At 38.5% G+C, this 27,999-nt stretch overlaps 1 protein-coding gene and 1 long non-coding RNA gene across 9 annotated transcripts; one reads left to right on the forward strand and one right to left on the reverse strand.

Annotated features, from left to right (window-relative positions):
- The first annotated feature begins 572 nt into the window (after positions 1-572).
- On the forward strand, positions 573-27,990 carry RUFY2 (RUN and FYVE domain containing 2). 8 transcript variants are annotated; one of them, XM_035564144.2, is made up of 18 exons: positions 573-681; positions 3,250-3,423; positions 3,851-3,968; positions 5,511-5,612; positions 6,808-6,931; positions 9,130-9,191; positions 9,767-9,832; positions 11,171-11,240; positions 12,440-12,541; positions 13,207-13,323; positions 13,941-14,108; positions 15,573-15,670; positions 19,627-19,746; positions 21,528-21,657; positions 22,279-22,373; positions 24,451-24,499; positions 25,431-25,508; positions 26,260-27,990. In XM_035564144.2, exons 1-18 carry the CDS (start codon positions 678-680, stop codon positions 26,401-26,403), a joined length of 1,821 nt encoding a protein of 606 aa, XP_035420037.1. In that variant the 5' UTR covers positions 573-677; the 3' UTR covers positions 26,404-27,990. The 8 variants fall into 8 exon arrangements, with proteins under 8 accessions (XP_035420037.1, XP_035420120.1, XP_035420445.1 ...); XM_035564227.2 differs by having other exon boundaries at positions 11,174-11,240; XM_035564310.2 differs by lacking the exon at positions 573-681 and adding an exon at positions 3,047-3,061.
- LOC118257109 (uncharacterized) lies at positions 15,337-26,857 on the reverse strand. Its single transcript, XR_004781467.2, has 3 exons — positions 26,769-26,857; positions 18,627-18,888; positions 15,337-15,585 (listed from the first exon to the last, which is right to left on the reverse strand). It is a non-coding gene; the product is annotated as an uncharacterized LOC118257109 (long non-coding RNA).
- Positions 27,991-27,999: the final 9 nt, after the last annotated feature.

Raw genomic sequence — 27,999 nt, forward strand, 5'->3', positions numbered from 1 at the left:
TGTTTCTAAGATGCATCTGTTCTTGATGCATGGTAAAAATCATTGCAAATGAAACAATGTTTTGGTCTGGTAGTCTCATACTTAAGTTGCGCTTTTACATTCTAATGAGTAGCAAAATTCTAATGCGTATCAAAAGCAACTCTTAGAAACAGTGTTTCTTCTTCCTTTTCCACGTGCTTTGCCGTGAAAACTGGGCTTTCTCATGCAGAAGTGGTCATGGGTACCAGGTTCAACAGTGCTTTAGTGCTGTATATTTTCCTGGGCTACTTCTATAAATAAAAAAGGCACCTTTTGCAAAACAGACGAGTAGGATCAGAGCATGAGCATCAGGGCTGGTCAAGGTTTAAATCTTTAAGTTCCTTTTTTTCCTCTATGGCGTTGGACGCTTAAGACCCCAGCACTGCAGCCTTTCTGCTGGCATGCTAACTGCCATCTATTTCACTCAAACGTCAAAAACCTTATAGCTGGGACACTTTTATTCGGAAACCGAACGCGAGCGGCGCCACTGCAGCAGCTCTGTCGGGCCTATCGCGATGGGAGGCCGGGGGCGGGTCCTCCCGCCGCCGGGGACGCCGTGTGGCGGGGGGGCCGGGCCGGGCTCACGCAGCGGCGGGGCGGGCGGAGCGGCGGGGCTCGCAGGGAGCGGCCGGGGCGGCGGCGCCTCCTCCTCTCCGGCCATGGGTGAGCGGCGGCGGGGTCGGGCCGGGCCGGGCCGCCCGGGGGGGCGCTGAGGTGCTCGGGCCGGGGGCGGCGGGGGGCGGCGGGCGCCGCGCCTCAGCGAGTACAAAATGGCCGCCACGGGCAGGGGGGCGCTGAGGCACGGCTGCCGGCGGGTGCTGTCAGGGGCCGGTGCCCTCCCGTCCCCGGGGGAGACAGAAACCGGCCGGGAAAGGCTGAGGGTGGGCTCCGGGGAGAGGAGGAAGTGGTTTCTGGCGGCTGTGGGCAGGCACGGCGACACCTCGCTTCAGCCTGTGACTGCACGTTTTTATTATTTTCACAAATCGTTAGCTGGTGGTTCTAAAGCAGTACGAGCCGTGGTGGTGAGGCTGGGGAAACGGGCGCTGCCTTCAAATAGGCCCTTCAGCTGCTGTTGTTTTGGGGTGAGAAAAGCCCTTTTTGCCACGTCCTACGGAGGGGCAGTCTGCCTCATCTCGTCCCTGAGCAGCAGCTGTCAGAAAGCACACCGTGTAGAATCCTAAGTCGTGTTTTAAGAAGCAGGTGAAGGAAAATAGTTCAATACAAGCAGCTTGCATTTTAAAACAGACCTAAAATTTGGTGTTTCTGCATTAGAAGGACCAGGCAGGAGGGCTGATGATTAAAAGGACAGTGGGTGTGGAACTCTGTCTGCTTGGGGGCAGGATCAGCTCCAAAGTCAAAATCAGGTCGCTTGCAAAAGGAATTTGTAAGATGCCTTTGGGCATATGGACCGAATGCGTGGCAAGGGGGAGCTGTCCACCTGAAGCAAGCAAGCCTTTGCTACGATGAAGTTTGAATTTAGCACTGTCAGTACCACACCTAATAAAAAAAAAAAGCAGGAAATTTGACATGACATGACCCATACTAGCAGAAATGCTCAGGTTGTTGCAAGCCTGCGCCTGTTGCAGAAGGGGTATGGATGCTGCTCTTCCTAGGGCTGGCAGTCAAGAGACAAACAAGCGAGCAGTGACTGCTAACTGGGGGAATCCTTGTCACAGCACTGTCACTAGTTGTCTGCTGTGTCTGCCACCATATCTTAATATTTTCTGTTGAAGTGCTGGTAAATTGAGAGAATGTAAAAGTGATTTTTAAGGTTATCTTGGGTATATCACCTCAGTAAATTAATTTTTTCCTGGAAAATTGAGATAGGTTAGGCTATATGGTAATATGGTACTTTGGCATTTGATGGGCAGTTATGAGTATAGAAAATTAGAATGCAGCTTTCTAAGTTTCTAATATCTAATACCTAAATACCTAGAGCTGTGCTGCGTAAGAAATCAGCCAAATGATTTCATTGCTGTTTGAGGAATCCATCGAGGAAGTGTGTCTTAGAAAGATATTTTTTTTTGTACACTGCTACATGCTTTCTGATATCCAGAGAGACAAGGATACTAACACCAAGATTTGCAGAAGAAGAGGTTCGGGTTGTCTCAGACACAAATCTATAAGCATATTTTGACATCTGTGTCTCAATGTTTAAACAGGTGTTCTTCATTTGTTTGCTTTTTTTTGTTAGATTTAATTGCAAATAACATAAACCAGTAAATCATCAACTTTTTTCTTTGCTTCTGTACAAGTTCCTTTGATCATGATGAATAAACAGAGGGTTGCTTTGTCTCTTGTTTCACTTTGGCAAAATAAAAGGTGGCCTGAATGCATGAAATGCTTAATTACGAATTAAATTAACTGAGAATCTCCTGAACACTCTGGTTTCAGTAGCTGGAGCTCTACAAAGAGGAACCTTGTCCATTCTGTCAGATTAGAACAATTTTAAAAAGCTGTGGGAATTTTACTACCAAGGTTTAATCTCCAAATGTAAATTTTGTGGTGTGCAATTTGTAAAGTGTACCAAGAACATTTTTAAGTGGAATTTAAGGCGGAACCTTTATTTCTTAAATTTTCCTGTGCAGAAATTAATTTGTAGTTATATGATAAACTTAAATGCTAATTTTTCAGGAAAAAAAAAAAACAACACACAAATGTGCGTATGTAATGTCTTCGTGAAATAGCTCCAGATTTACTCACTGAGACTATGTGCAGACTAAAAAGGAAAACAAATGCTTCTGTCATTGGAAATTAGGGCTGCAGTGGAAGATGGTTATATATAGAAGAGAAATATCATGTCTCTTTGTCGTTAGCGTATTATACTATAATACACCAAGTAGATGTTGGCATCAGTAGGAATGCTGCTTTGATGTCATGGTAAGGGCACTGATTGCTGTTGTACAGCTGAGTATTTCAGGACAGCAGTGATACCTGTGTTAATTTGCAGTTACTGATCGTTACTGGGAGGTACTGAAACAAGAAAGTAATGGAGAACTGACATTGCTGGCCTCGTTTTTTCATTCACCTACTAAAACAATCTGTAAGGGCATTTGTTTTGGACTGTATGCTTTTCCATAATGTGGCTTATAGCTCTTACTAAATTATTTCTTGGAATTTATCTAGCTTAAGATAAGCATTCCTTTGAACAAGGCAGCCAAAAACCATTTTAATATTTTGCATCTTTTCTAAAACTTGAACCATAACTTTTTGTTTTCTTTCTTGTCTTAGCTGTAAAAGATCCTACAGCTGTAGAAAGAGCAAATTTACTGAACATGGCTAAATTAAGTATCAAAGGACTCATTGAATCAGCTTTGAGCTTTGGCCGCACTCTGGATTCTGACTACCCTCCTTTGCAGCAGTTCTTTGTTGTCATGGAACACTGCCTGAAGCATGGCCTTAAAGGTGTGGTAATTATGCTAGGTGCATCTTTCTCTTCCCAAACATGCAGTTTTTCTTTCTATCTTGAATGAGATGAAAACAAAGTGGTTTATGTTGCTTTAAGAAGAGAATGAAGTATAAATCGTCAACTGTTATAATCAATACTGTTATTAATACTTTACAACATATATTTCTACATCTGCCAACTTTTTGTTTTGTAAACCGTTTGTTGTAAGTGATCCAAGGATTCCACAACTGTATGTATGTATGTAGCTTATATTTCTAGCTAGTCATACTTTTTGTTACTATTTAGTTCTAGCATCAGCAATAATTCTATGTTCATGGCAAAGTAATTTGTGAGAGGGCTTTGGACACTGGTGAACTGACTAGCTGTTTTGAAGGAAGCCAGTCTAGTGTTTAAATGAATTCAGTTACATTTTTCTTCCCCTAGTAAGAAAATCATTTCTAAGCTACAATAAAACCATCTGGGGTCCTCTGGAACTTGTGGAGAAATTATATCCAGAAGCTGAGGAAATAGCAGCAAGTGTCAGAGATTTGCCTGGCCTCAAGTAAGTTGTATTGGTAAAATATAACAAGAAGACACAAAATCTGATCTACAGATGTCTCATAATTTCGTTTGGCACTAATCAAGCCTTTGAATACTAGCACAAGATACTGGGGGAGAGCACAGGTGGTTCTTGGTAGCTACTTGAAAAATTTTACTGTAAAAAGTGGGATTTTTGTGTTCTTTTCTAATATCCCTGTGAGAAAAGTCTTCTAAGTGGTAGACAAAAACAGTACAAAAAGAAATGGGTTGTGTATTGCAGTCTGAAGTCTAGAACTGCGAAGAACACATGCTTCTAGTCAGCAAAAGCTGTATAAAAACAGAAGGTACCATACTGAAGAGGAATGTGTTGGGCAGTTCTTTGGGTTTTTGTAGGAGTATTTTCCAGTACAGCATCCTTCTCTAATGTGAATTTATGCTGTAGACTACAATCTCCTTCCATCTCTCTGCACTCCACTTTTGTGTTTAGTGTTATAATTGACCATATATTAAATTCTGAAAGGGTTTGGTTACATTGTCATTGGTTGTATGGCAGCATAAGAGTTATAATTTATAGCCTTAGACCTCATCTAAAGCAGATAGGTATATATATTATTATTTACTCTTGTATCAGGCTTGATGAAATAATACTCTTTGCTAAGTGTGTTGCACTTTCTATCTTGATATAGCATATAGGTGTGTGTGTGTGGTATTTTTTTTTGGGGGGGGGTAGGGTTGTTTTTATTCTGTTTTGGCTTGGTTTCCTTTTTTCATTTTTATTTTTTCTTCCACATACGTGCTTATCACTTAGCATGCAAGCACTAGAAGAGGAGGATGTGAAGTTTCAGGTTTAATTTGTTAGATATTAATGTTTGCTAATTACATACATCTTCATTTTCTTTGAATTGTCTCTTCAAGATACCACAGAATTTGTAAAATGTATGAGCTCAAGTTAGAATTCACTATGTTTTGAGAACAGGATTGGGAAGGCAAACTTGCATGGCAAATTGCAGTGGGCGTTCAGTAACTTTTCTCACAATTCCTCTAAAGTCTTTATAAGTGAGCTGGAGAAAGGAATCTGAATTGTTGCAGACATTTTACTTCAGCTAGAAACTGGACTTTCAAGGTCATTGTTTACGATCATTGCTGTCAGGTTAAGAAGCAGGTATTTACAGGAAAAAGCACCGCTCTTAAAAATTCTTTCCATTTGGCTAGCCATGCATTGTGTGAAAACAAAGTACAACGGTGTGTAGAAAGCTGCATGTTTTTACCCTCTTGAGCTAATCAGCTAATTTTACTGGCAGGCTCCTTTGCTTTTTCTACTGTTCTTTCCAGGGTCTGGTCACAAACCTGGCTGAGTCAATGAAAAATTTCCTTGTATTATCCCAAAGCTTGGAGTCAAAGCCTAGAAATCATGTCTGTACAGACTGTGTTGCTCAATCATTTAAAATAACCTTTCAGAAATCTCAGTTGCTCTACCAGTATACTGATAAGATAGCAATTAGTTTATTTTCTTAACTATATTGTTGATTTTGAACTGCTTGTCTTCTCCATCCACTTTGTCCAGAACACCACTGGGCCGTGCCCGGGCCTGGTTACGGTTGGCACTAATGCAGAAGAAAATGGCTGACTATCTTCGCTGTTTAATCATTCAGAGAGATCTTCTCAGGTAAACAATTAAGCAAATTCTGTTTAGAACTCTTTTTTATGGGTTTAATCTCCTGAAAAAAATACTGTCTTGTATTTACTACTTTTTAATGTATCTTTAACATAGAACGGCATAGTTTCTGGCCTGTGGGCTGATTTCTTCCAGTCCTTGGGGCAGAGGGGCCAAACGCTGTCCTCTCATCCAGAGAGGGCCAGCTGATGGATGAAGAGATGATATTTCTCCCCGTCATGGTAGAGGGGCCTTCTGCAGTGTGCCTGCTGTTCTTTCGTTGGTGAGGGTGGCGGGGAAGGGGTCCTACTGCGTTCCTCAGCCATCCAGAATATGGACTAGAAAATTCTGTACAGGAGGTTAATTCACCCTTACCACGTGCATGGTTTTCTACCAAGCAGCCATTGCGTGAAGGGCTGTTGCCTTGAATTTGCTTTGCTTTCACAATTATAAAACTGGCATTGCTCCCTTCTGTCATAACGTCTGCTTTGTGGTGGGGTAGATGAAGCACAAAGGGAAAAAGGACTTACCATCTTATTTTCAAATCTATAACCTGTAAATATTTTGAAGAGCTGTTATTTCTCGTAGATGATGCTGGTGTGTGAGGATGACACTGTTGGTCAACAGTTGTGGACTTTTCCACTGAAAGAACAGTTTCTTTCATAAAGTCTAAAACTTTATTTAAAAAAATACAAGGAGGAGGAAGTAAATGTTGATATTCTGTGGCTTAGTGCAGTATTTTTCTTTTAAAAACCCTTTCATAATTTCAGCCGTTTCCATATTTCTTATACCCATTTACTCACTTGAAATTAAAGAAGCCAAGTAAGAGCGTCTTTATTAAAGTCCAGGGCTTTTTTTTCACTAGATAAATTTTCTATCAGAAGTGGCTCAAAGCAAGTGTACAGGAAAAAAGCCTTTTTTAAGGTAAGATAAGTCTTACCCCCATCTTGTGTACCATAATCTTGCAGCTTAGATTTCTGGAGCCAAGGGTAGTATCTATGTTTTTATTAGCCTCTGAGAGAAATTGTGCACTTCCTGCTTTTAAATATTCATGAAGCCAAAATATGGGCAGACTTTTTTGTCGTTAAGAATGTTGGAGTAAGGTTAGAATAAGAGAAACAATTCAAATTTAAATGTCACTTACTGTTAATTTATTGCACCTACATATACTGAATGTACCAATTTAGACAATCTTTTTATTTAACAGTGAGTTTTATGAGTATCATGCGCTAATGATGGAGGAAGAAGGAGCAGTTATTGTTGGATTGTTAGTTGGGTTGAATGTAATAGACGCTAACCTGTGTGTAAAGGGTGAAGACCTAGATTCACAAGTAAGTCAATACAGGTAAAGTAACAAACATGCACTCTGGAAGATTTTGTGTACAATGAATTTCATTATTATAGAGCTGTGACTTGTTAGAAATCTTTCTAGATAGTTTAGGGTGTGATCCAGGTCCTGGATCAGTGGGGATGTTGCATTAACCTCAATATTGGTTGGATCAGACCTTTGCATGTTGATAATGATCAGAGTGCAAAGGTGAAGTTTTATGGCTTGGTGTCAAATGGATGCAGCAGTAACAATGGCAGAGTTCTTCCCATTTTAATTGCATAACTCAGCTTCTTTCTTTGAGTATAGGTCCACGTTCACATTATCCCATTCGATTCATTTATTGTTGTTCTGGAACACAATAGGAGGAATGTGACCTGAAAAAAAGATAAAATATTACACTGTGTGAAGCAAAAGACTTTACAAGAGTGCAACTGCTTTCAATCTCAAACAAGACTGGTATCAGTAGAGCAGCACTGCATGCTTTGCAAACTGTGTTGACTTTGAACTCTGAGCTTTTCCAAGAAAATCTTGATGAAATCTTTTTAAAGGCATAGGCACAAGTATTTATAAGTATATATGTGTTCAGCCCTGATTGTTTTTGTCCAGATTGTTTGTGGAAAAAATCATAATTGTTTAAGTGATTGTTACTGTATTTCAGCATATGTTTGATGAAAAGCAATTTTTATATTAAAGAAAAGCCGTAGCTAATTGGTTTTGTGTGCTCTTGAATCATAGAGTTAACTTGTCTTCAGCGTTCCTGCTAGTTAATGTCTAATGGTTTAGACACTGATAGTGACTAACAGAAGACACAACATTGAAAAGCATGTAATTCTAGAAACCTTATCAAAGTGCTTTGCCCAGTACTGAGAATTACACTTGTGTATTATAAATTACAAAACAGCTATTGCTAGCCGCACCTTTGTTATCTAGATCACTTGCTGTCTTTGTTCTATGAGGGGGGAGAAAACTTGATTTGAGAAGGTGATAGTGGCTGCTCTGGGGAGGTTCTACAGTAATTCTGTTCATGAAGAGCAGTGTGAATAAGGCGTCTTCCTCAGAAAAGCCAAAGCAGCAAGTTGTATTGAGCAGAAAGAGACTTCTGAAGGATTATGGGAGTCACATCCAGGAGGATGGTTTTGGTATTTGAGAAGAATCCTCTTCAATGGAGAAATGTGTGTATGCACATATGGAGGATTAAAGCAAAGTACATTTTATAGAGATGGCATTTTGCCTTTTTGTAAATGGAGAATATTTTACTTTAATAAGCAAAATACATTTAAATGAAAGCTTTTGCAAGAGGGACGTTTTAGAAAAGGTGAGGAAAGAACAAATAGAAGACCGTGATAGGAAGTGTGCAGGAGAGCACTGTACAAACCAAGGAAATGTTAGGCTTAGCAAGTTACCTGTATTCAAAAGCTAAAGGGAGCTCAAGAAAGAAGCAGTGGATCAGAGAAGTGGAAATAATTTTATAAAGAGGCTGCCAGAGACCAGAAACAATTGGTTTTGGTAAAATAAATGGTTTAAGTTCGCTTGTAGGGGTTCATGAATAGAGTGGAAAGCAGAACTCAAGGTAATGTTATTCATGGTGCATATGATTGAATTACGATTGAACAGAAAGTATATAAATTGGATTCAGGTTTAGCAAGGTATAAAAATATGAATGGACAGTAGAGTGTGCACACCTGGGAGTCAGCAAGCATGGAGATGTAGTGCTGTTTGGCAAGGAATTTTGAAAAGCTAAACATGGGAGAAAGGTCAGTTTTGGGAGTTGTGCTGCAAAAAGAAATGGCGTGAAATGCTATAGACAAATTAATCTCAAGTCTCATCAATCAGTGATAGGGTTCAGTAGCGTCTGATAGTCTCCCAGAAAAAAATCTTCCTATGAACTCTTGGCAAAGCTCCATCAGATGTAAGAAATCATCTTTTCTGAACTTGACTGAAGGGTGTTTGTTTCACGGTGTGTTGTTTATTTTGTTTCAAAGGTAACATCGTTTTTAACAAACACACGAGACTAGGCTTTTGTTTTGTTCTGTTTAAAATATTACTGTTCAATTTTTTGAGCTTCACTTAAACACACTGAAACTGGACCAGCCTTTGGAAGTTGATGTAGCTGAGGTTTTAATAAATGGAGACAAGACCATGAATGACAACAGCAGTTACTTGCATGATATGAAACTGCATACGTTTGCTTTCCCTTAGGTTGGGGTGATCGATTTCTCCATGTATTTAAAGAGTGATGATGACATTGGGGGAAAGGAGAGGTATGTCCTCACACCAAATGCCTCAGTTTCTGCATATCAACAAATGTGTTCTTGATTGGTGCCCTGTTTTTGTAGAAACACAGTTCCCTGAAGACGAAATTTTTTGATCTCACAGTCTTGACAAGGATGGCATGCTACTTTGGTCTGTGTTACTAGTTAGCTGTCAGAATATTTGCACCCTGTAGCAAGCCTAAGCAACGTCACCTGCTGCATTTACCTGATGAACTGTATTGAAGGGTTGCAAGGTGGCAGTGTGAAAGAACCTGCTAAGCTTTTAGCCCTTAGCTTGTGATGTAGTCAGTATATCAAAGAACCAGAGATATGGCAGAGTAAATAAACATCCTTTTTCTTTTGAGACTGTATATATTTTTACATTCCATGTGTAGAAATTGTTTGCAGTTAAAGCATTGGTCTTTTGTCTCTCACTGTTGTCACAACTTATAAGTTACTGACTTCATGACTGTGAGACAAAGTTGCTTCATTTTATTTTTTTTAAGCACACAATGTGGACATTTGCATATGATAATTCATTACAGCATTTTGATACAGCTCACTTTATTATGTTCTTACTTTAGAAATGTTCAGATTGCTGCAATTTTGGACCAAAAGAATTATGTTGAAGAACTAAACAGACAACTGAAGTAAGTATTGTTTTGAAGTATGCATGTCAGTCCGGGCTTAAAGGTAAAACACCTCTATTTCCATTTCTACCACAGCTTTGGGAGAGAGAACCTCAGGGAAATGGGTGAAAATTCTTCATGCTTAGACTGGGGATGCAGTGAAGTTGGAAAGGAGTCTACGTTTTCTGGAGAGATTGAGGGGAGGAAATCTTAATTTTCATGCTTTTGTTTTTGATAAACGTAACCTTTAGAGAAATGAAAAACATGAGGGCAAAACTGATCAAGGTACTTGGGGTTCATAGCATCATAGGATTTATCTGGATACACAGTTGGAAGTACAATTTTAAGTGCAATCTGTTTTAATAATAATTTTTGAAAAATTTTACTGTTCTGGATGAGTCCACATGGTTTTGTTTCTTACCTTTCATAATATAGTTTGCAGTTTTAATAACTAGGACCAAAACTGAATAGATTCATTGCTGTTGGAAACTATTGTATAGGTCATGGTTCTTGTAGAACCAAAGTTTGCAGGAAAGCAGACTTAGCTGCTAATATCCCATGGTGCTTGAAGAAAGTCAGTGCTGTGAGGTGCTTTTTGCTTTCCCGTTTCCCCTTAGATTGTAAAATACATTGATGTCTTCTACCTTGCCATTCTTAATGAATTGGTGGCTTCTGAGGACACCATACTAGAAATAGGTGGAAAAGTAAATAGTTTTACAGAATAGAGATTTTTTCAGTGCATAAAGGGCAGCCTAAAAACGTGCTTACAGCAGAAATGGGCAGGTGGGTAATGGCAAAGTGCTGATCAAAGGGTGTAGTTGGATTTTTAAAAACAAACAAAAACCAGACAAACAGAAAGGAATAAAATTCTGATGCGTCTTTTTAGTGAAGTCAAGAAGCAGCAAGAAAGAGGGAGCCTGAGGATAATATCTCAAAAAATGCGGAGAAGCCAATGATTTTATACAAATAAATGAATTTTGGAGGAGGAGAATTTAGAGAATGGTTTTCATTATATGGGACTGGGGGAAAGCAAGATGATGATTGCAAATTGCCTTTTAAGGGAACTCATTAAACATTTGGATATGATATACGCTGTAAGGATAAAGGAAAAGGAGGAATGTAAAATCACATCCAAAAATGAGTTTAAGTGACAAGGATGATGTTGGGAGTTGGGAAGCAGTATATAAACATTCAACAAAGGAGACTAATGTTCTTATATTTAGGAAAACCTCAAATAATGGGAGAAGACCTTGTAGCACTTAGTGGTTAATCACTCTACCTTGCTTTAAAGCTTTCGAGCTTGGTTGAATGAGTTTGTATGTAATTTTGAATAATGCTTTCTTTCTTTTTCTCTCTCAGTAGCACAGTTAGCAGTCTACATGCAAGAGTTGATTCATTAGAGAAATCAAATACTAAACTGATTGAAGAGGTATTATTTTTTAGTAATACATAATACATATTATTTGCACTCACTATATTTATAAATATATTTAACTTCTTTTAGTCTACATCAGTTCTTTATAATATGTTCAAATGCTTTTAATTTGGCTTGTAGAAGAGGTGCGTAGCTCCAGGGATTTACAGTCAGCTTGCTTCAGTAGCATGCAGCATCAGTAAAGGAGTTCTATGGAACATCAAAATTTCCCGCTTCGGACAAAAACAGAAAAGAAGCCTTTCTTAATGCCAGCTGTCAGGACAATTTTGTGCTGGTGACTAGTCCGTAATGGATGATACCAGTTGCTACATAGAGACAGGAAGTAGTTCAGCGAGCAATTTCTGTTACTGTTCTCAGCTTTAGCCAAATGTTTCTTTCTTGCTTATTCACCATGTGCTTATATACAGTTTTTTGATCTGCCTAGCTCTGGTTTTGTATTTATATCTTATATTTTCAGTTATTTCTGTTGCTTTGCTAGATTCCAATATATGTTGCTTTTTAAGAGAGAGCACAATTATTTTTTAACCCAAGCTGATTGAAAAATAGTTAATGAAGTAGAAAATTCAAATGTCCAAATTCAGTGACTGAAGAGATAGCTAGCTTGCTGTGGGTATTGATGTATCCACAGAGAGGAAAACACTTTTTCTGAGTGCTAATTCTCAGTTTTCTGGATCCTTTGCAAACCTTCACTTCAAGGTGTCCACCTGTTTTGATCAGCTGGTTTATATTTCTGTCACGGAGGTATATAGTGTAGGGCCCAGTTGTAATGTTTTCCTCTTTTGTGTGTGTGTTCTCACCACGTTGGAGAGCTTTTCTTATGTAAATTGCTCCATATGATATATAAGATGAGCAAAAGAATCAAATTGGATATATTTGAATGCAAATAGAAAGAAAAATGCAGGATGAGAAAAGGAGACTTGAGGGTCTCTGCGTCATAACGAAGCAATGGAAAGAAAGCATGTTCTTCTTTACCAGACATGAAATAATGAAGTATCTTGGATACATATGGTGTTGTGTAATATAAGTGACACATTACTAAATAAGGGACCTTTATGTTTTCTTTAGGAATCCTTTATTTCATAGACTGCAAGAGTAGGGCAGAGAATGTCTAGGTCTTGCATTCATCAGAACATTTATTTGTTGTTTTTTTTACTCACAAACATGGTCACTCTATTTTTTCCTTTTTTTTTCAGTTAGCAATAGCCAAAAACAATATAATTAAACTTCAGGAAGAAAACCATCAATTAAGGAGTGAAAATACTCTGATTTTAATGAAAACACAGCATCATCTAGAGGTACGTCATAGTCGAATGACGATGAACCACGCTGTGTTTACATTGCAACTTGAAGTAAGCAGTACCTGGCCAAACTTAAAACAGCTCTTTTAGGGAAAGAATCTATTAGATCTCGGAAGCTTTATTATGGCAAAAATATGTTGAAATTATAGGTCACTAGGTTGTTTTATAAATGTTTTTTCTTTTTTTCTTTAAACTGTAAGCTACCTCTTAAGGGCATTTAGTACTGTTATCTGAAAATCTTGCCAAGGTAGTATGTGTTTTAGTTGGTGAACAGTCTATTCTGATCTGTCTCATTTTAAGAATGTTACATCATTTGGAATACTTGTGTATACAATTGCTAAATGCTTTTTAAGCTGTAATTTGTAACTCCTTACATAACTTCCTACACAGGAAAATAAGTAAACTTCTTTTACAGGAAAACAAGTAAAAGCACAGGTTAGACAGATATTTGGATTGTTCAGTGTTGAAACAGTGATGTTTCGGAATGATGTTCTGAAGGAGTACTGTACTGGAGTACAGCTTAGTTTGCTCATTTACTCAGTTCTCATAAAAGTGATGACCACGTAGCAGAAACAAGCTGCTTTCCTGTTTCTACTGTGCTTGGGGATTATGCTGTTAATTGCTAAACTTGTAATGAAAAAAGATTCTGCATATCTTTGTAGGTAACTAAAGTGGATGTTGAAGCAGAACTTCAGACATACAAACACTCCAGGCAGGGTTTAGATGAAATGTACAATGAAGCACGTAGACAGCTTCGAGAAGAATCACAGCTTCGACAAGTGAGTGCACTTTTCTAGGAGCACACAGCATTTCTAGAAGAGATTATACTTGAGAAGAGTCTGAAATTATTTCTAGTTTTGCTTTTGCTCAGGTCAAGGACTGCCTTTAATTGAGTGTTGTTTCTCTAACTGCATGTAATAAAAAGGTTTTCTGAAAGAGCAATTTGTACGTTAGCATTTCTGTAACAATGTTGCTAAAGCATAGTAAAGAAAATACAAGTTCTTTGAAAAAATTTAGATAAATTGTTAGTAGTACTGTATGCTTTGTGTATGTATGCTAGGTATTTCTTGCAAAACTAGAAATCCTGTAGTTCTATTTTTGTAATTAATACTTAGTCAACTCTGTAAGAAATAATGCTTCCAGTATTGAAATGTGAGTTGTCTTCTCTAAGCTTTGTAAAGCATAAGGCACTAAGCACGTGACTGTAATGTTTAGATAGTGGGTAATTACTCAGCAAAGTTACAGAGGGGCAGAATCTCTGATGTGGTGAAGTAGATGGTACTGCATCTCTGTTAGAGTTAGCTTTGTACTTTTTCAAAACGTAGATAAAACGTTGCATAATTGTTTAAATGTTCTGTGTTGCGTTGCGTTGGTGTGATTTTTGTGTGATTTGTAGGATATGGAGAATGAGCTAGTAGTTCAAGTTAGCATGAAACATGAGATAGAACTTGCCATGAAGTTACTGGAGAAGGACATCCATGAGAAGCAGGATACACTCATAGGCCTTCGACAGCAGCTTGATGAAGTTAAAGCGATTAACATGGAAATGTACCAAAAGCTGCAGGTAAAGTCTGCTCTCTGGTGAAATGATTTTGACAGAAGTAAGAAAGATATATAACCATTTTCTTTAGATACTGCTATTTCCTTAATTTTTAGTTTCTTTCCACTTTGTAGGTCAGTGTGCTTTTTTAGAATGTTACTGATGCAAACATGATTTCACACAAAGCGAATTTTAAGGAAGTCACTTAATTTTATTGGGATTGTAGAATAACGGAGCATGAGAATAGGAGCATGAGAGTAAGAGCATGGCCTTGTAACATCTTATGTGAAATATCTAGCGGTATTCACACTTCTTGGCCTGTGCTGTATAAAAACAAAGAGAACTATAAAAGGTACAGGCACATGGGGAGGAGTTAAAGAGGAAATGAGATGTGAGCATTCAAAGTAGGGCATGGCATTTGAAAACAAGGTTCATTGGAGAAAGCTAATTACAGCTTTTTAAAATCTGTTAACAAATAAAGAAAATCTGTAACAGTGCAATGCTAAAAAAAAAAAATTCTTTGTGAGAATATGGATCTCAGAGACCCAAAATACATTTAACAAAACACCAGAGAAGTTTAGTATTAAATTATTTATGCACCAAGTAAGTTTTATTTATGGAAGGAATTATCAAAAACAGCACAAGAAACCAGTCAAATCTCTGACAGAATGAGGGGAAAAAAATAGTGTGCTGCTGAGAGTTAAGTGAGATGAAGGACAAAGGATTCTACTCTTCTGCTTGCAACTGTCAGGAAACTGGACCAGAAGATGAGAAATATAAACAGAGCTAGGAAGAAAAATAAGAAGGGAATGTTATTCGTTATGTTAGGATTTGTAGGTTTTTGTTTTTCTTTTAGAGATGTACTTCTGGGGACCGTAACACAAATTTCACTTAATGATGTTCAGACCCACTTTCTGGACAATGAAATGAGTCAAGCAGTTTAATCATGCTGAATTTCCTGTTCAGGGACCAGTTTATAGTGTTGATCTGTATAGCAAGGATAATGTTCTCCCTTGCATTTAGATCTTCAAGCTGAGATTGTGATAGCTGTGCAAGCAATCAAAATTGTAAAATGTGCTAGTAAAATTCGCCAAGTATTTTTAGGCACATATGGTAAAGTCTGGTAGTGTGAGAACCTTAGTGATTTCCAGGCCGAAGCATCTTAGTTCTTGACTGGTTAGGATCTAGTGAGCTACTGAAAAATACGGTCAATGAATTTAAGTTGACTTGCAAAATGATGAACTAAGAAAGGAAACCAACTTACTAAATAGCATCTACACTTGTAAAGTACAAAACTACATGTTTTTAGGCATGAAATTTTGTCTAAGTACTTTGTCAAGTACATTTTTTAGATGGGAATGTTTAAAAAGAGTCCAAATATGAAGTCATTCTAACATTTATTCCCTTCAGATGTTGAAGAGAAAAACTCCATGGGGTAACAGTATGCAATACATACCTACTTCAGTTTTACCCTTTTTTGTAACACAGGTCTCTGAAGATGCTATGAAAGAAAAGAATGAAATAATTGGTCGCTTAGAGGATAAGACCAATCAAATTAATGCAACTATGAAACAACTAGAACAAAGGTACAGGTCTATCTTTGTTTTTCTTCATTCATTTCTCCATCCCCTTACATATACTTCATTCTCACGCAGTTGCCACTGAAATGTAACTTTCAACTAGAAAATTGAAGATAGTTTCTGAAACTCTAGCTACTGCTTTACTGTTTGTTTGGTTTTTTCTTTTTAACAAGTACACTTATTTAAAATACAAACTTAATCTTTCATTTTTCTTCGTCCACTATCTTTCTTCTGGTCCTATGTTTTTGTGCTGACACCAAAAGCTGTTCTTTCAGCTGTTTCAAAATTTGGATTCATATTACCCTTTTTTCCCCCCCAAATGAATGAAATGCAATAGAAAGCAAAGCATTAATATTGCTTATACTTAAGCGTGGGCTTAATATAAACATTTAATGCCTTCATGGATCACTGCTGAATTTGCTGAAGCTCTTAAAATTATTGTCAGTTGCTTTAGAACTACCATTGTTCTAGCCATGTAATGAGTTTTTTCACTGAAAGCTTGAAAAGTGAAAGACTAAAATTCCAGTGTACAAACTTCCGTTATGGTTAGATTGCATGTGTAACATAACATTAAAATGTGATGCATATGTTTAATTTAGTGGCCTATATGCAACATTGGTCTTTTTAATTGTAGAATATAACACATCCATAAACATTGTCATGTTGGTGTTTGACATGTCTTTTTTTCATTTAAATCTGATTATAAAAAACATGGTTATGTATTTTAAAAATTAGTGACATGAATATTCTTTTATTGACATCCTTTTTCCTCTTTTTTCTTTTTCTTTTTATCCTTTATCCCAATTTTTGTTTTTACTGTTTTGCTGCCTTCATCTGTCTTTGATTTTTGTCCACTGCATTCATGAAGTGACAAAGATCTGTTAACTCAAACTAGGACTATTGCAATGTCATTCGTCAAATGTGCCAGCCATGAAGCTCAGCACCAGTATAAACTTGTCAAAGATATATCATTCTGAAAGCTCCTCCTGATCTGTTGTGTTTAAATAATTACTGATAAAATACAACTTAAGCATTGTAAAATAACAATTTTACATATAAAGTGGTATTAGAAATCCTGCACTATAACTGATCATAGCTGGGTTCTATTTTGTTTTCTGAAAGAATATCATCTCTGATCTCACTTTGCCCCTCTTTGAAAAAAAAGAGAGAAAGTAAATTATTGCACTATTATTAAGCAAATGTAAGCTAGTTTTCTAATGCTATTTAATCACTTCTTAATTGTGAAAGTTTATTTTAAAAGGTTAGCTATCTTCATTTTGACTGTACGTATTTATGACATTTGTTGCTAATCTAGCCATTTTCCTGTTGTTTGCAGTACTAAAAGATTTAAAAAGTAGCCCTTCTGACTAATATTTCCCTTCTCCCCTGCTTATTTCTTTCACTTTTAGGCTGTGTTTATCCCAAAAGCATGCTCTCTGATTTTTTTTTTTTTGGTTGTAACTAGCACTGTTTTCTTGAACAGCATGAGCAGGAGATTCGGGGAAGGGGGGTGAGTGCTGTTTCAGAATAGTATGTTTAAAAAAGGGGGGACGTGTAAAAATATATGTTGAGTACATACAGTTGACGAATTTGAGGGTTTGGGGATAAAACAGCTAAAGCACAATTCCATTCTGCTGATGTGACAGAGGGTAAAACATTTTCACAGAGGTACATTGTGTTTGGAGCCTGGACTTAGGCAGGGCTCCAGAAAGGGAGGGCAGCGTGCTCCAGCACATTTTGTAGCTGTAGCTCCTGCCGAGGATAGCTACAGTGGAAGCTGTAGCAGTAGATAGGATTTACATTTCAGACACAGATCCTGAACTTGTCTAACTTGTTTTTAAGCTGAGTTTCTTGCAGGTCGTTGTAATCCTAACCTGTGGTTTTGCCCAACCCCTTTTCCCTCTCTCCACCCGTCACTAAGCAGTCTTTACAAATCATATCTCTGCTTTGAGTTGCTGCTTGCCTGCACTGCTGAAGTAAGGGAGTTTTAGCTGCTGACTGCCCTTCGTGCTCTTCTCGCTGTTTCCCCTGAAGTGTGGAAGGGGAGTTGACTGGGAAAAGAATCAGCAGGAGGGAATGTGTTTGCAGAAGTGGGGGCAAGACACCATAATTCAAGAAGGGTTTCTTACTTTGTGATTATATATCTTACTCCTTGGTTTGGAACCAGCAAGAGCCTTTAAAGTGAGCTGACTTCTAAAAAAAAAAAATAAAAATCTTCCATCCTTGAAGAAAATCCAAAACAGAAACAATGAAGAAACCCAAAACAGAAACAATGAAGAAACAAGGTAGACCATAGCAGAAATGGGAGCATTAATGATCTCATAGTCAATTAATGTGAACAAGTATCTGCCTCAGTATCATCTGAATCTCAAATCCTGCTGTGAACTCAGTCAAACTCAGCATTTGTCTGAATTACAGCTGTGCTGTTGGCCTTGGTGCTAGTCTAGAGGATGGTGCTGTAGCCTGGGTTGGCTAGCATGTTTCTTGGGTTACAAGCTGCCTTTCTACCTTGGCTGTGGAAACTGCATGGCAGTTTAATTTGTAATTTAGAGAGGGTTTTAACTTGCCATGTCTTTTCCTGTCTTGTGTAACTTGATTCAGTCTTTTGCCCAGTAAATTGACCCTGCTTTTTCCAAGTATTCTCCGTTCCACACATCTGCTTTGGCCCCTTTGTGCACTACCTCTGCAAATGTGACAGGGAACACACTTACAACAACTGGTATAGTTGAGTGAGATAGTACATACTTCAGAAAGTATTTTAGTTCCAGTCTTTTATCACTTGTTTACTGGTAGCTTTTGGAAATTCCCACTGGTGCAACTTCATCAGTGGAAGCACAAATGTAGATGTATTGCTGACTTAATTTCTTTTTAGCTGGGAGATGAGAGTTACTCTTCATTCAGCTAGAGAATTGTCAAATAAAGCACAGCAAGAGAGTTATCACAGATTTCTTCCACCTCTTACCTGAGCTGGCACTTGAAACATGTTTGTTAAACCAGACGCAGCAGGTGGGGGCATTCAGTGGTATTTTACAGGCCTTTTTACTCTCCAGCCTTTTCATCAAGACAGGTGTAGCCACAATAGCACAAGTTCCATCTCGACACCTTTATTTTTGGTTACATTACATCCATCTTTTTTTTGGACTTGCAGAGGTGGTCAAGCAGAGAGGAACCACAAGGAGCTAATGGATTTCAAGGGGAGCTGTAGCTGAAGCAGAAACAAACCCCTAGAATTCAGAAAGGAAAGATTAAATTCAAAAGAAAAACAATCCCTCCCTTCATGATCAATCAGTTTTATTTATTTTGTCTGTAGTATGGAGTTATTTAAACCACTGTAAGAATGTATTATTTTTAATACAGATTATTTAAGTTAATTACTAATGTGATGTAGTTGAGATAGTTCTCTAAATGTAGTAGGACCTGTCAGGGTGTGTCTCGTATTAGGCTAGTTAAGTGTTTTGCTGTCTGATTGCAGTGCTCTGTATTCAGCCTTATGCTTGAATTGTTTTAAGCTGCTTTTGCACAACACATGTTCTGCCCTCTCTTAATGGGTGATTAGTACAAGCCAAGTACTTTTACAGGGTTTATTTTAAAAAAGATGAGAAAAAAGGAAAAAAAAAGCTTCTAAAAATAACACAGGAACATATACTAGAGTAAAAAAAAAAAAACATAAAGGTATATGCTTCAATTCTAAAATGTATCATCATGCTTTGGCATCTGTTATTGATGAGCATAAAATAAAAAAACTGATTACTTACAGTGATTACTCTCTTACTGTATGAAAAACAGGAGCTAGTTCTCTAGGCATTGTATGGATTTCTCGTTTGAGTTTGTGAGTTTCCCCCAAGCTTTGTTTTTATTTAGAGATGTTTCTATTTCCCCATTTTTCTTTTATTTGTCTTCTTCACCCTCTACACCCTAGTTCTAGCTTCAGTTTTACCCAAAGTTGATTTGAATTACACCAGATTGCAGCAAGCAGAGAAGGCTCAAGTGGAGGCTGAGAATGAGGATGAGAAACTTAAACAGGAATATGTGAATAAATCTGAAAGTCTGCAGAAAGAATTCTCCCAGAAGGAGAAACAGCTGTAAGTATATCTGTCCTGTTTGGAAAAATATATAGCCATAAACCTTCTGCAGTGCAGCATGTCTCCTGTGTTAATGCAGGCTGGTGGTTGATAAATGGTTTTGAACAGAATGTAAATACTAAAGATGGTAATGTTAGGTACTGGCAAGGTGACAGAAAATACTCCATTCCAGGGAAGTCAGGATACCTTTGGGCACCTCTGAAATGGCATGCAGCTCAAAAGGAGGAGAAAGAACAGAAGTATTTTTTGGCTAAAGGTGCTGGCATAATTCATTAGGAAATTATCATAAGCAGGGGAAAACACATAGTGTAGTAGTAGTAATCCACACTTTTAACAAACCCCGCAAGTATGTAATAGTGTAAACGTAAACAGAAATGGCATAATAGCACAATTGATCAGGCTTATGAATAAGGTAAAAGCCTTAAAAATGGATTAATTTACCACTCTGCATGACAAGAAACCCACAGGAATCAAAAATACTAAAATGCAACATAAAGGCCAACCCTCTACCCTTTCTCCTGTTAAATTTTTCAGTGCTAATCTAAATAAATATCTAACGTAAAAAGCTCCCTGTAGGGGCAGGTGTTTTCTCTGTTGGAAAATAACAAGTAAACTATTCAAGATAGTTGCAGATCTGTGATACAAGGGTTGGAGCTTAAATATTAGTGAATTCCAATCTGATTACCAGCCCACCCTGCCTCTCGTACAACTCTGAATGTTAATAAACTTGTTTAACTGTCATGACAAATGTTCACTTTACTACCACAGTCATCTTTGCAGATTTTGGGCAAAAGAACATTTCAGACCCCAACCTTAGAATTCTGCAATTCTGAAACCTCAAGGTCATGCTCACTTCTGATCTTTTCCAACCAGATGCTGAGGTAGTGTCCCAAATGTAAGTCTTTCCTTTAAAAATGATTTTGGTTTTAAAACAGGGAAATTAATGTGGATACAGGTTTTCCATCAAAAAACCTTGCATGACTACTCTCAGTTTTTTTTTCCTCTTCTGATGTGTTGGCAAGATTTAGATGTAGAAGGTTGGGCAGTGTGCTTCTGTCCTTTGTTTTCTGTGACATTCTAACCACCAACTCTTCCACAAAACTGATAACAAAACTCCAGCTAGAGTGGATCTTCCATCAGATTAACCCCAATGCCAATAACTGGCCTCCTATTAAACTAATAGGATTTAGATCCCTCTTTATGTTGAACCTCAGCCATGTAGGAAGCTCAGTTAAAATAGCACTTTAAAGTCCTTCTTTAGTCTTAATTCAGTTCAAATCTCCATAAGCCTTATTCTAAACAAGAAGATTAACACCTGAAGATACAATATTAAATAACTTCTGTGAGCACCAGAGATGTGTGTAAACATTCTCTGGATCACCAATGGCAGTGTGGTTTGTTTGTTTATTTTAGAAACAAGGTACGTAAAGTTAAGGGAGGGCATTCCCTTATGCATGTCTTAATAAATGCCTTAGAAGGTTGTGGTTAATCTTTTCTTGCTCATTTATTGGACAGCTCTTCAAAACAATGCCATAGTCTTGATCCTTTTAAATGCATTTCTTTTTAAAAGCACTTTCTAAGTGACAGTGTTTTGTTTATTACAATGAGGTCTAAAATGTTTTGATAGTGCTGCACTATTTCTGTTTTAAAAAACACATCAGCTGTTTATTATGGTAATAGGATATTGCACCCAGAAATAAACTCATTTTTGTTTTATAAGTGATACTGTTGTGCTCAGTGATTGTTTTCTTCTGTTTGTTTGTTTGGTTTGCATATTCTAGGCTTCAACTGGAAACTGATTTGAAGATAGAAAAGGAGTGGCGGCAAACCCTAGAGGATGATCTTCAAAAGGAAAAAGAAACTATATCTCATCTACGAATAGAAACTCAAGAAATAGTTAACCTTAAAAAAGTAAATTCTGCAATATAACTTCAGTAGTAATTTAGAAACTGACTGCAAAGTTAATTATGAATTTAGGCATGGTATTTCTAAGGATTTCTGCAAGTAGATAAGAGAGATTAGACTAATGTATTCTCACAGATTGATTAAGAAAAAAATTGGAAACATTGGTTTTCTTTTTACTCCCCATTTATTCTTCAGATCAGAACCCCCTCCTTTGAATAAGGAAAAATGAAATTCTCATTTTCCTTTCTTAGTTTTATTGAACACGGTCTTCTTATGATACGCCAGAAAGTGCTTTAGGTTCTCTCTGACTTGGTACATGGCTATATAGTGTTGTTGATCTCTGCAATAAATTGTATTTATTTCCTGGAGAGGACTGAAGAAGCAAAAATGCTTCAGCTCTTAGGGTCTAAGAATTTAATCTTGAATTGTTGCTGTTTGAATTGGACTTAGAAATCTTTATAGAGAGGATATCATCAGCTGATATGAATCATCAATACATTTACTTTTCTCAGTAAGATCAGCTTGGGTTAGGAGCAGTTTTCTAGCCATTAGGCACATACATCTATATTTGCTAGACTTTAGGCATATACATCTATATTGTGTGAATATTTTTTTTCTTTTTTTAAGGAGTTCCTTAAACTTCAAGAAAAAAACAGGCAACTGAAAAGGATATGTCAAGACCAAGAAGCTGCTCTCCAAGAACTGGCATCCAAGCTAAGCGAGTAATTTAATTATTCATGATGATTTCATTTGTCATGTTAACTTGGATTAAGAAAAATAATAGGATGGTGGTCATGTGAAGTTCAATGTATAAGACAAGATTACCTAACCAGTTATCAGGAAGAAATAATGTCCAGTTAGTTGAAGTCTGTTTATTTTTATTTTTGACTTGTGGGCTAACTGTGACCTCATAGCAATTGTGCACAGTGCTCTGATAAGGAAAATCCTAGGTAAAAAGGGTATGGGGGGCAGTAGGAGGAGTTTTTCATTGAAAGTGGCTGACAAGTTTGCATATCGTATCTTTCCTAAAAAAGAACCCAAGCAGAATCACAGAATCACCCAGGCTGGAAGAGACCTCCAAGATCACCTAGTCCAACCTCTGACCTAACACTAACAAGTCCCCCACTAAACCAGATCACTAAGCTCTACATCTAAACGTCTTTTAAAGACCTCCAGGGATGGTGACTCAACCACTTCCCTGGGCAGCCCATTCCACTGCCTAACAACCCTTTCAAGTAAAGAAGTTCTTCCTAATATCCAACCTAAACCTCCCCTGGCACAACTAGCCCATTCCCCCCAAAAAAGAAGCACCCACACAACCCCTGAGAATCGGCAAGAGCTGTTTATTGCCGGGACATCTTGCAGGCAAGCCTGCGGGATGTCCGTGGTGTTTGGTGGCTCCAAGCTAATGCTTGCGATGGAGCCTGAGCAACGAGTAGGGGGCTCGCCAGGCACTCCTGCAATGCTGTTGGTGCTCTCGGATGGCAGAGCACAAAGACATGCTGCAGTAGTCCCAGGCCTGTCCCGGCAGAGGTGGATCCACTTCCACCTGCTCCTCCACATCTGGTGGATCCAGCTCCATGGCCTCCACGGTGTTGGGCAGAAGGCTAAGCTAGTCCTTGCCTGGGACTGCCCGGACGGGATGCCTTCTGTCTGGAATGTTTTTCTGGCCGGGGTGCCAAACCAGGGGGTCATCCAGTCCCACACCTCGGTCCCATGCCACCGTCGGCTTCATTTTCATGCATGGGTCCGACGGTGCCCTCTGGTTTACGGCCATTACTGGGTCCTGCACTATGCTCCGGACTATGGGCACGCCTCTGCTCCCCGCGGCTGTCTGCCTGATGCTCCCGCCTTCGCCCCACGTCACCGTTGCTCCTATGGTAAGGCCCAGGCCCCCTGTTGCTGGGTGTGTGAGGGGCCGGCCTGTTCCCCGCATCGTTGCGGTGCCAGTGGTACCGCCTGTATGTGTCTGTGGGCTGGGCGCCAGAGGTCCCTTGGACACTGGTGTCTCTTGTGCCGCCGGCGCTATCCCTCTGCCCATGACACATCTCCTTCTGCTCAGGTGCATTCCTTCTTGGTGCTTCACCGGGCGGCATCGCTGTCCTCGCACACCAAGGAGGCCTGCTGCTCGCCTTGCTCTTCTAGTCTTCCTCCTGCCGCACAAGCTGGCAGTCAGAGGGCCTAGATGCTCAGCGAGTGCTGGGCCAGCTGCAGGGGGCCTGTTTTATAGGGCCTGCAGCAAAGTGGTGGCCACTGTGACCTCAGCAAGCCTCTGCAATGGAGTGGCCCACGTGTGGCCAAAGACGGCAGTGTTGGGAGTGGCCTGGAAGATGCCCTCACGTGAACAAGGGTTTTGCCATGACTAGTGTGGGCTTTCATGCCCTGTGTAAAAACTTATTGTGTATATTGTAGTTTAGACAATTCTGAGTGGGTTGGCACTGGATTGCTGGGGGAAGGTTGGTTTTCCCAGCATGACAGTCCAGAAATTTGAATTCCTGGTTCATACCAATGCCATGTGCTAGCTTTAGGTATTTGCACAGAGCTACGCTGGTACAAATTTCTTTTATCCATATAATCCCAAACATATCTGCAGCCATTCAAAGGATTCCGAGCCCTTTGGAGAGAGCTTGTTGTCTTTGTGTAGTACTTAGGACAGCATCTCCTAGATGCTGCTGTAGTATGAAATATTAAGTAGGAGTTCAGAGTACTCTGCTTAAAAGTTGTTAAATACCTACACCTTTTAAAGTTGTTGGGAAGTAACTGACAAAAGTTTGAAATAGCATTATCTTTACTTTTTAGATCAAAGCTGAAAATAGAAGATATAAAGGAAGCCAACAAAGCATTGCAGGTTGGTAGTATTTGGAGGGAAGAGATACTTTTTTTCCCACTGTCCCCATTGAACTGTTTTGCAAGCATGAGAAGGCTCCTCTCCAGCAGCAGCTCTACAGAAGACACTCATTGTATGATATCCTACAATGCGAGAGAAGCACAGATTCTCTGTAGCCTTAGGGAAGGAAAATATTCAGTTGTTTCTGATTTTTATTGTTTGACATAGAAGTATGCATTTTGACACTTCTTGCAATAGTACACCCTTTTTATTTTACAGTGTATCTGGGAAAAAATATGTAGCCAACTGAGCTTAAATTATGTGCTACTTGTCAGCAATCACTAAATACTTGATCATCCAAAAGCCACTAAAAATATGATTTGTAACATTGAATGATTGGTAACTTCCTTAAAACTTGCTCAGGGAGCGCTTGAGAGCAGCGGTTGTGTCTGCACACGGTGGATCGCGTGGTGTGTGACCTTAGGTATTCTTTCAGTCCAGGTAAAGGTGTGCGAAGTGGTTTTGCCAAACACACTACTGTTTTTATTAATTGGTTTAGACAGAAGGAAATGAACAGCTCTTGATACTGTCCTTTTTTTTTTTTTTTTTTTTTTTGCTCCCCAGCATCTTGAGGACTGTTCCTCTGTGATGGACAAGGAAATAAGCTTCAGCTTTGAGACTTGGATGGCTTTCTGCTTTTCCCATCTCAGCTATTGACCATTTTTACTGCCCCAAGCATGTTCTCTTTGCACCTGTTCCCTTTCTCTTAGCAGGGTTTTGGAGCAGACTTATTCTGCATTAATGTCTCTGTGACATTAGAGTGGTGTCAGGGCATTAAGCATTTCAGGCAGTAAACGCTACTCCTATTGATTTGTTTTGTCCTTTGGAACCCGAAGTTTACCTTTATCGGATACACATATTTATGATCTTTTTTTTTTTTTTTTCTCTCCAGGGCCAGGTTTGGTTGAAGGACAAAGAGGCTACACATTGCAAGTTATGTGAAAAGGAATTTTCCCTTTCCAAAAGGAAGGTAAAACTAAAATAATTTCTTCCAACTTTTTTACATGTATTATGAGAAATGTGTTAGCTATCGTAGCGATGCAGTGTGAAATGTCAACCTTCAGATGAACGTGTAGATATTTTCTGGGATGGCTTTCTAATTCTTTGATATGTGTAACACAGTCAGGCCCTGCTATCAAAAGAAACGCTGCCTTTGGGTGAAGTGTTACAGAGGACCATACTTAAAATTATTCAACCTACTTTGTGGAATCATCATCTCAAGTGCTTGTCAGCTGTGGCACTGTTAAAATTTGACACGTGCAAGTCATCTTATTGCATTTTTTGTATAATAAACTTAAAAGGTTATGAATTTATTGTGGTTTGAAAGTGGTGTTAATTTCCAAGCTTTATTAATGTATGCAGAAATTTTTATTTTATTTTTTTTATGTTAAATCTCATGAGCTGCTTGACAGAATTGTCCACTCATGCTTATATTATATTTTTATTTGGCAAAGTATGTTAGTTCATGTTATTCTTGGGATTGAAAAAAATCTGCAAAGTTTAGAAATTTGGTCTGTATAGGATTACATCATAGATTGGGATTTAGATGAATTGTCTTTTGAAAACTGATTCCATGCTTGGACCAAAGAATTGGAAGGAATCACACCTGAGATTGCTCTGTATATGTGGTTTATTGGTATCCAATTACAAAGTATATTTCTACTGTAATTTTTTATTTTTTTTTTCTTCACAAACATTTCTCCCTTCTCCCCATTATTTAGCATCACTGTAGAAACTGTGGTGAGATCTTCTGCAATGCCTGTTCGGACAATGAACTGCCTCTGCCTTCTTCGCCAAAGCCTGTTCGTGTCTGTGATTCCTGCCACGCAATACTTATACAAAGGTGCTCTTCTAATGTGCCCTAAGATCCTTTTACAAGTAATTTATCACCTTTTGGTATTTAGCTAATTCTGTAAAACTGTACCAGCTACAGAATGTACAGCACTGTTTCTGGAATTTCAGGTAAGCAGTCTGAAGTTGCATTTTCCAAGCACCATAGAGGAATTTGTTGGCTGCTTCCTGTTCATACAAATAGAGAAAATGGGACCCAAACATGGAAAACACCTGTTAAAACCGAACATGTTAAAAATACAGATCACAATGTTACTCTAAGAGATTACTTGTAAGCTTTTCTGGAGGAAGGAGGGCAGTTTATACAGGAGACTCAGTGTTAATATGTATTTGATAAGTATCTTAGTCGTTTTGATCTTGAAAAAAGTGATATATTTACCTGCTTTTACAGGCTAGTCTGCAACAAGTCCAACTTAATTCTGCTGCACAATTTGCCTGCAGTATGCTGTTGTGAAGTAAAACTCTGCAATAGATAGTTTTAAATTGTATTTTAAAATAAGTAATGAAATTAATGCAGGTGGTCCAGTAAGTTATTGCCAAATATCATATTTGTTTGCTTCCCCTCAATTCTCAAGATTTGATGCATCAAAGAATATTGCGCTGACAGCTCTGTTCTTTGGAGTCACAGGTGCAGAAAATTTTATCACACAGGTGAGAAACAGCGCCTTTAGGCACTGGAAGAAAGGAGATGCATTTTGCCAAATTATTTTGTAAAATGAACTATTAATTTGGCGTATCTGTGTTTTCATGGAGAAACGTGCATCACAGTTGTTTTGCTCCGTGTTGTCTGTAGCTTCAAACAAGTATCTGCATTGTTTTCACGTAAGTCATACTTAGCTCTAGAAGCAGCATGAATCTGCTGCCAAGAGACACTAGGATTAAACACTGCAGCCCGTGTCCTTTGTGCGGTGCCTGTGTTGACAGGAAGGTTATTTCTGATTTTGTCACCATCTTTCTCAAATTTCCAGTTTGTTTCTAAACCGGTCTTTCTTTTCTTCAAGACAGCTTTTGAGTGTTACTAGTCTGACACATCTCTCACTCCTCTCATTGTTATCCCATGGTAATTTCTACTGGAATGTAAGTCTTTATTCTTCTAGTAGCCAAATAAGAATACATCCTTTTGGGTTGTATTTAGTATCAGCCTCACTTTGATGTCACTGCACTAGAATCAAACCCTCTTACCTTCAGCCCTTCATGTGACTGGATCCAGCTGTGGAATCTCTGGTCAGTACCGAGGAGCAGTCGGCAGAATTATCAACTCCCTGGTTCTTTCATCCATGGGCCGGTTATATTCCTACTAACAGGAGCATGGAGGCTTAGAAACAGGTCTTTTAGTCGTTCTTGTACTTTGTTTAGCTTAGCTGTGTCTTTTAAGGGTAGGCATTTAGCTAATATTCCAAGAGCTATCCTGTTAATTTTGACACATCAATGTAGTTGCTTATGTAGCTTTTGTAAAGAAGTGTTTTTAAAATTACCCAGCATAACGTTTTGTAAAATGCAAAACAAATATTTGTAAATCTGTAAATAGCTTTTGGAAAAAATAAATTTAATTGGTCTGCAACTTAATGATGGGAGCAATGTCATATTAAAACTTGCAATTCAGAATATTT

Source organism: Cygnus atratus, chromosome 7, assembly GCF_013377495.2.
Source record: "Cygnus atratus isolate AKBS03 ecotype Queensland, Australia chromosome 7, CAtr_DNAZoo_HiC_assembly, whole genome shotgun sequence".
Lineage (NCBI taxonomy): Eukaryota > Metazoa > Chordata > Aves > Anseriformes > Anatidae > Cygnus > Cygnus atratus.

Excerpts from the sequence above, each read along its gene's own strand:
- RUFY2 (XM_035564144.2), top strand. Across the intron at positions 19,747-21,527 it reads TCCCAGAAGGAGAAACAGCT|GCTTCAACTGGAAACTGATT; the intron begins GTAAGTATATCT and ends TGCATATTCTAG. Across the intron at positions 25,509-26,259 it reads TTTCCCTTTCCAAAAGGAAG|CATCACTGTAGAAACTGTGG; the intron begins GTAAAACTAAAA and ends CCCATTATTTAG.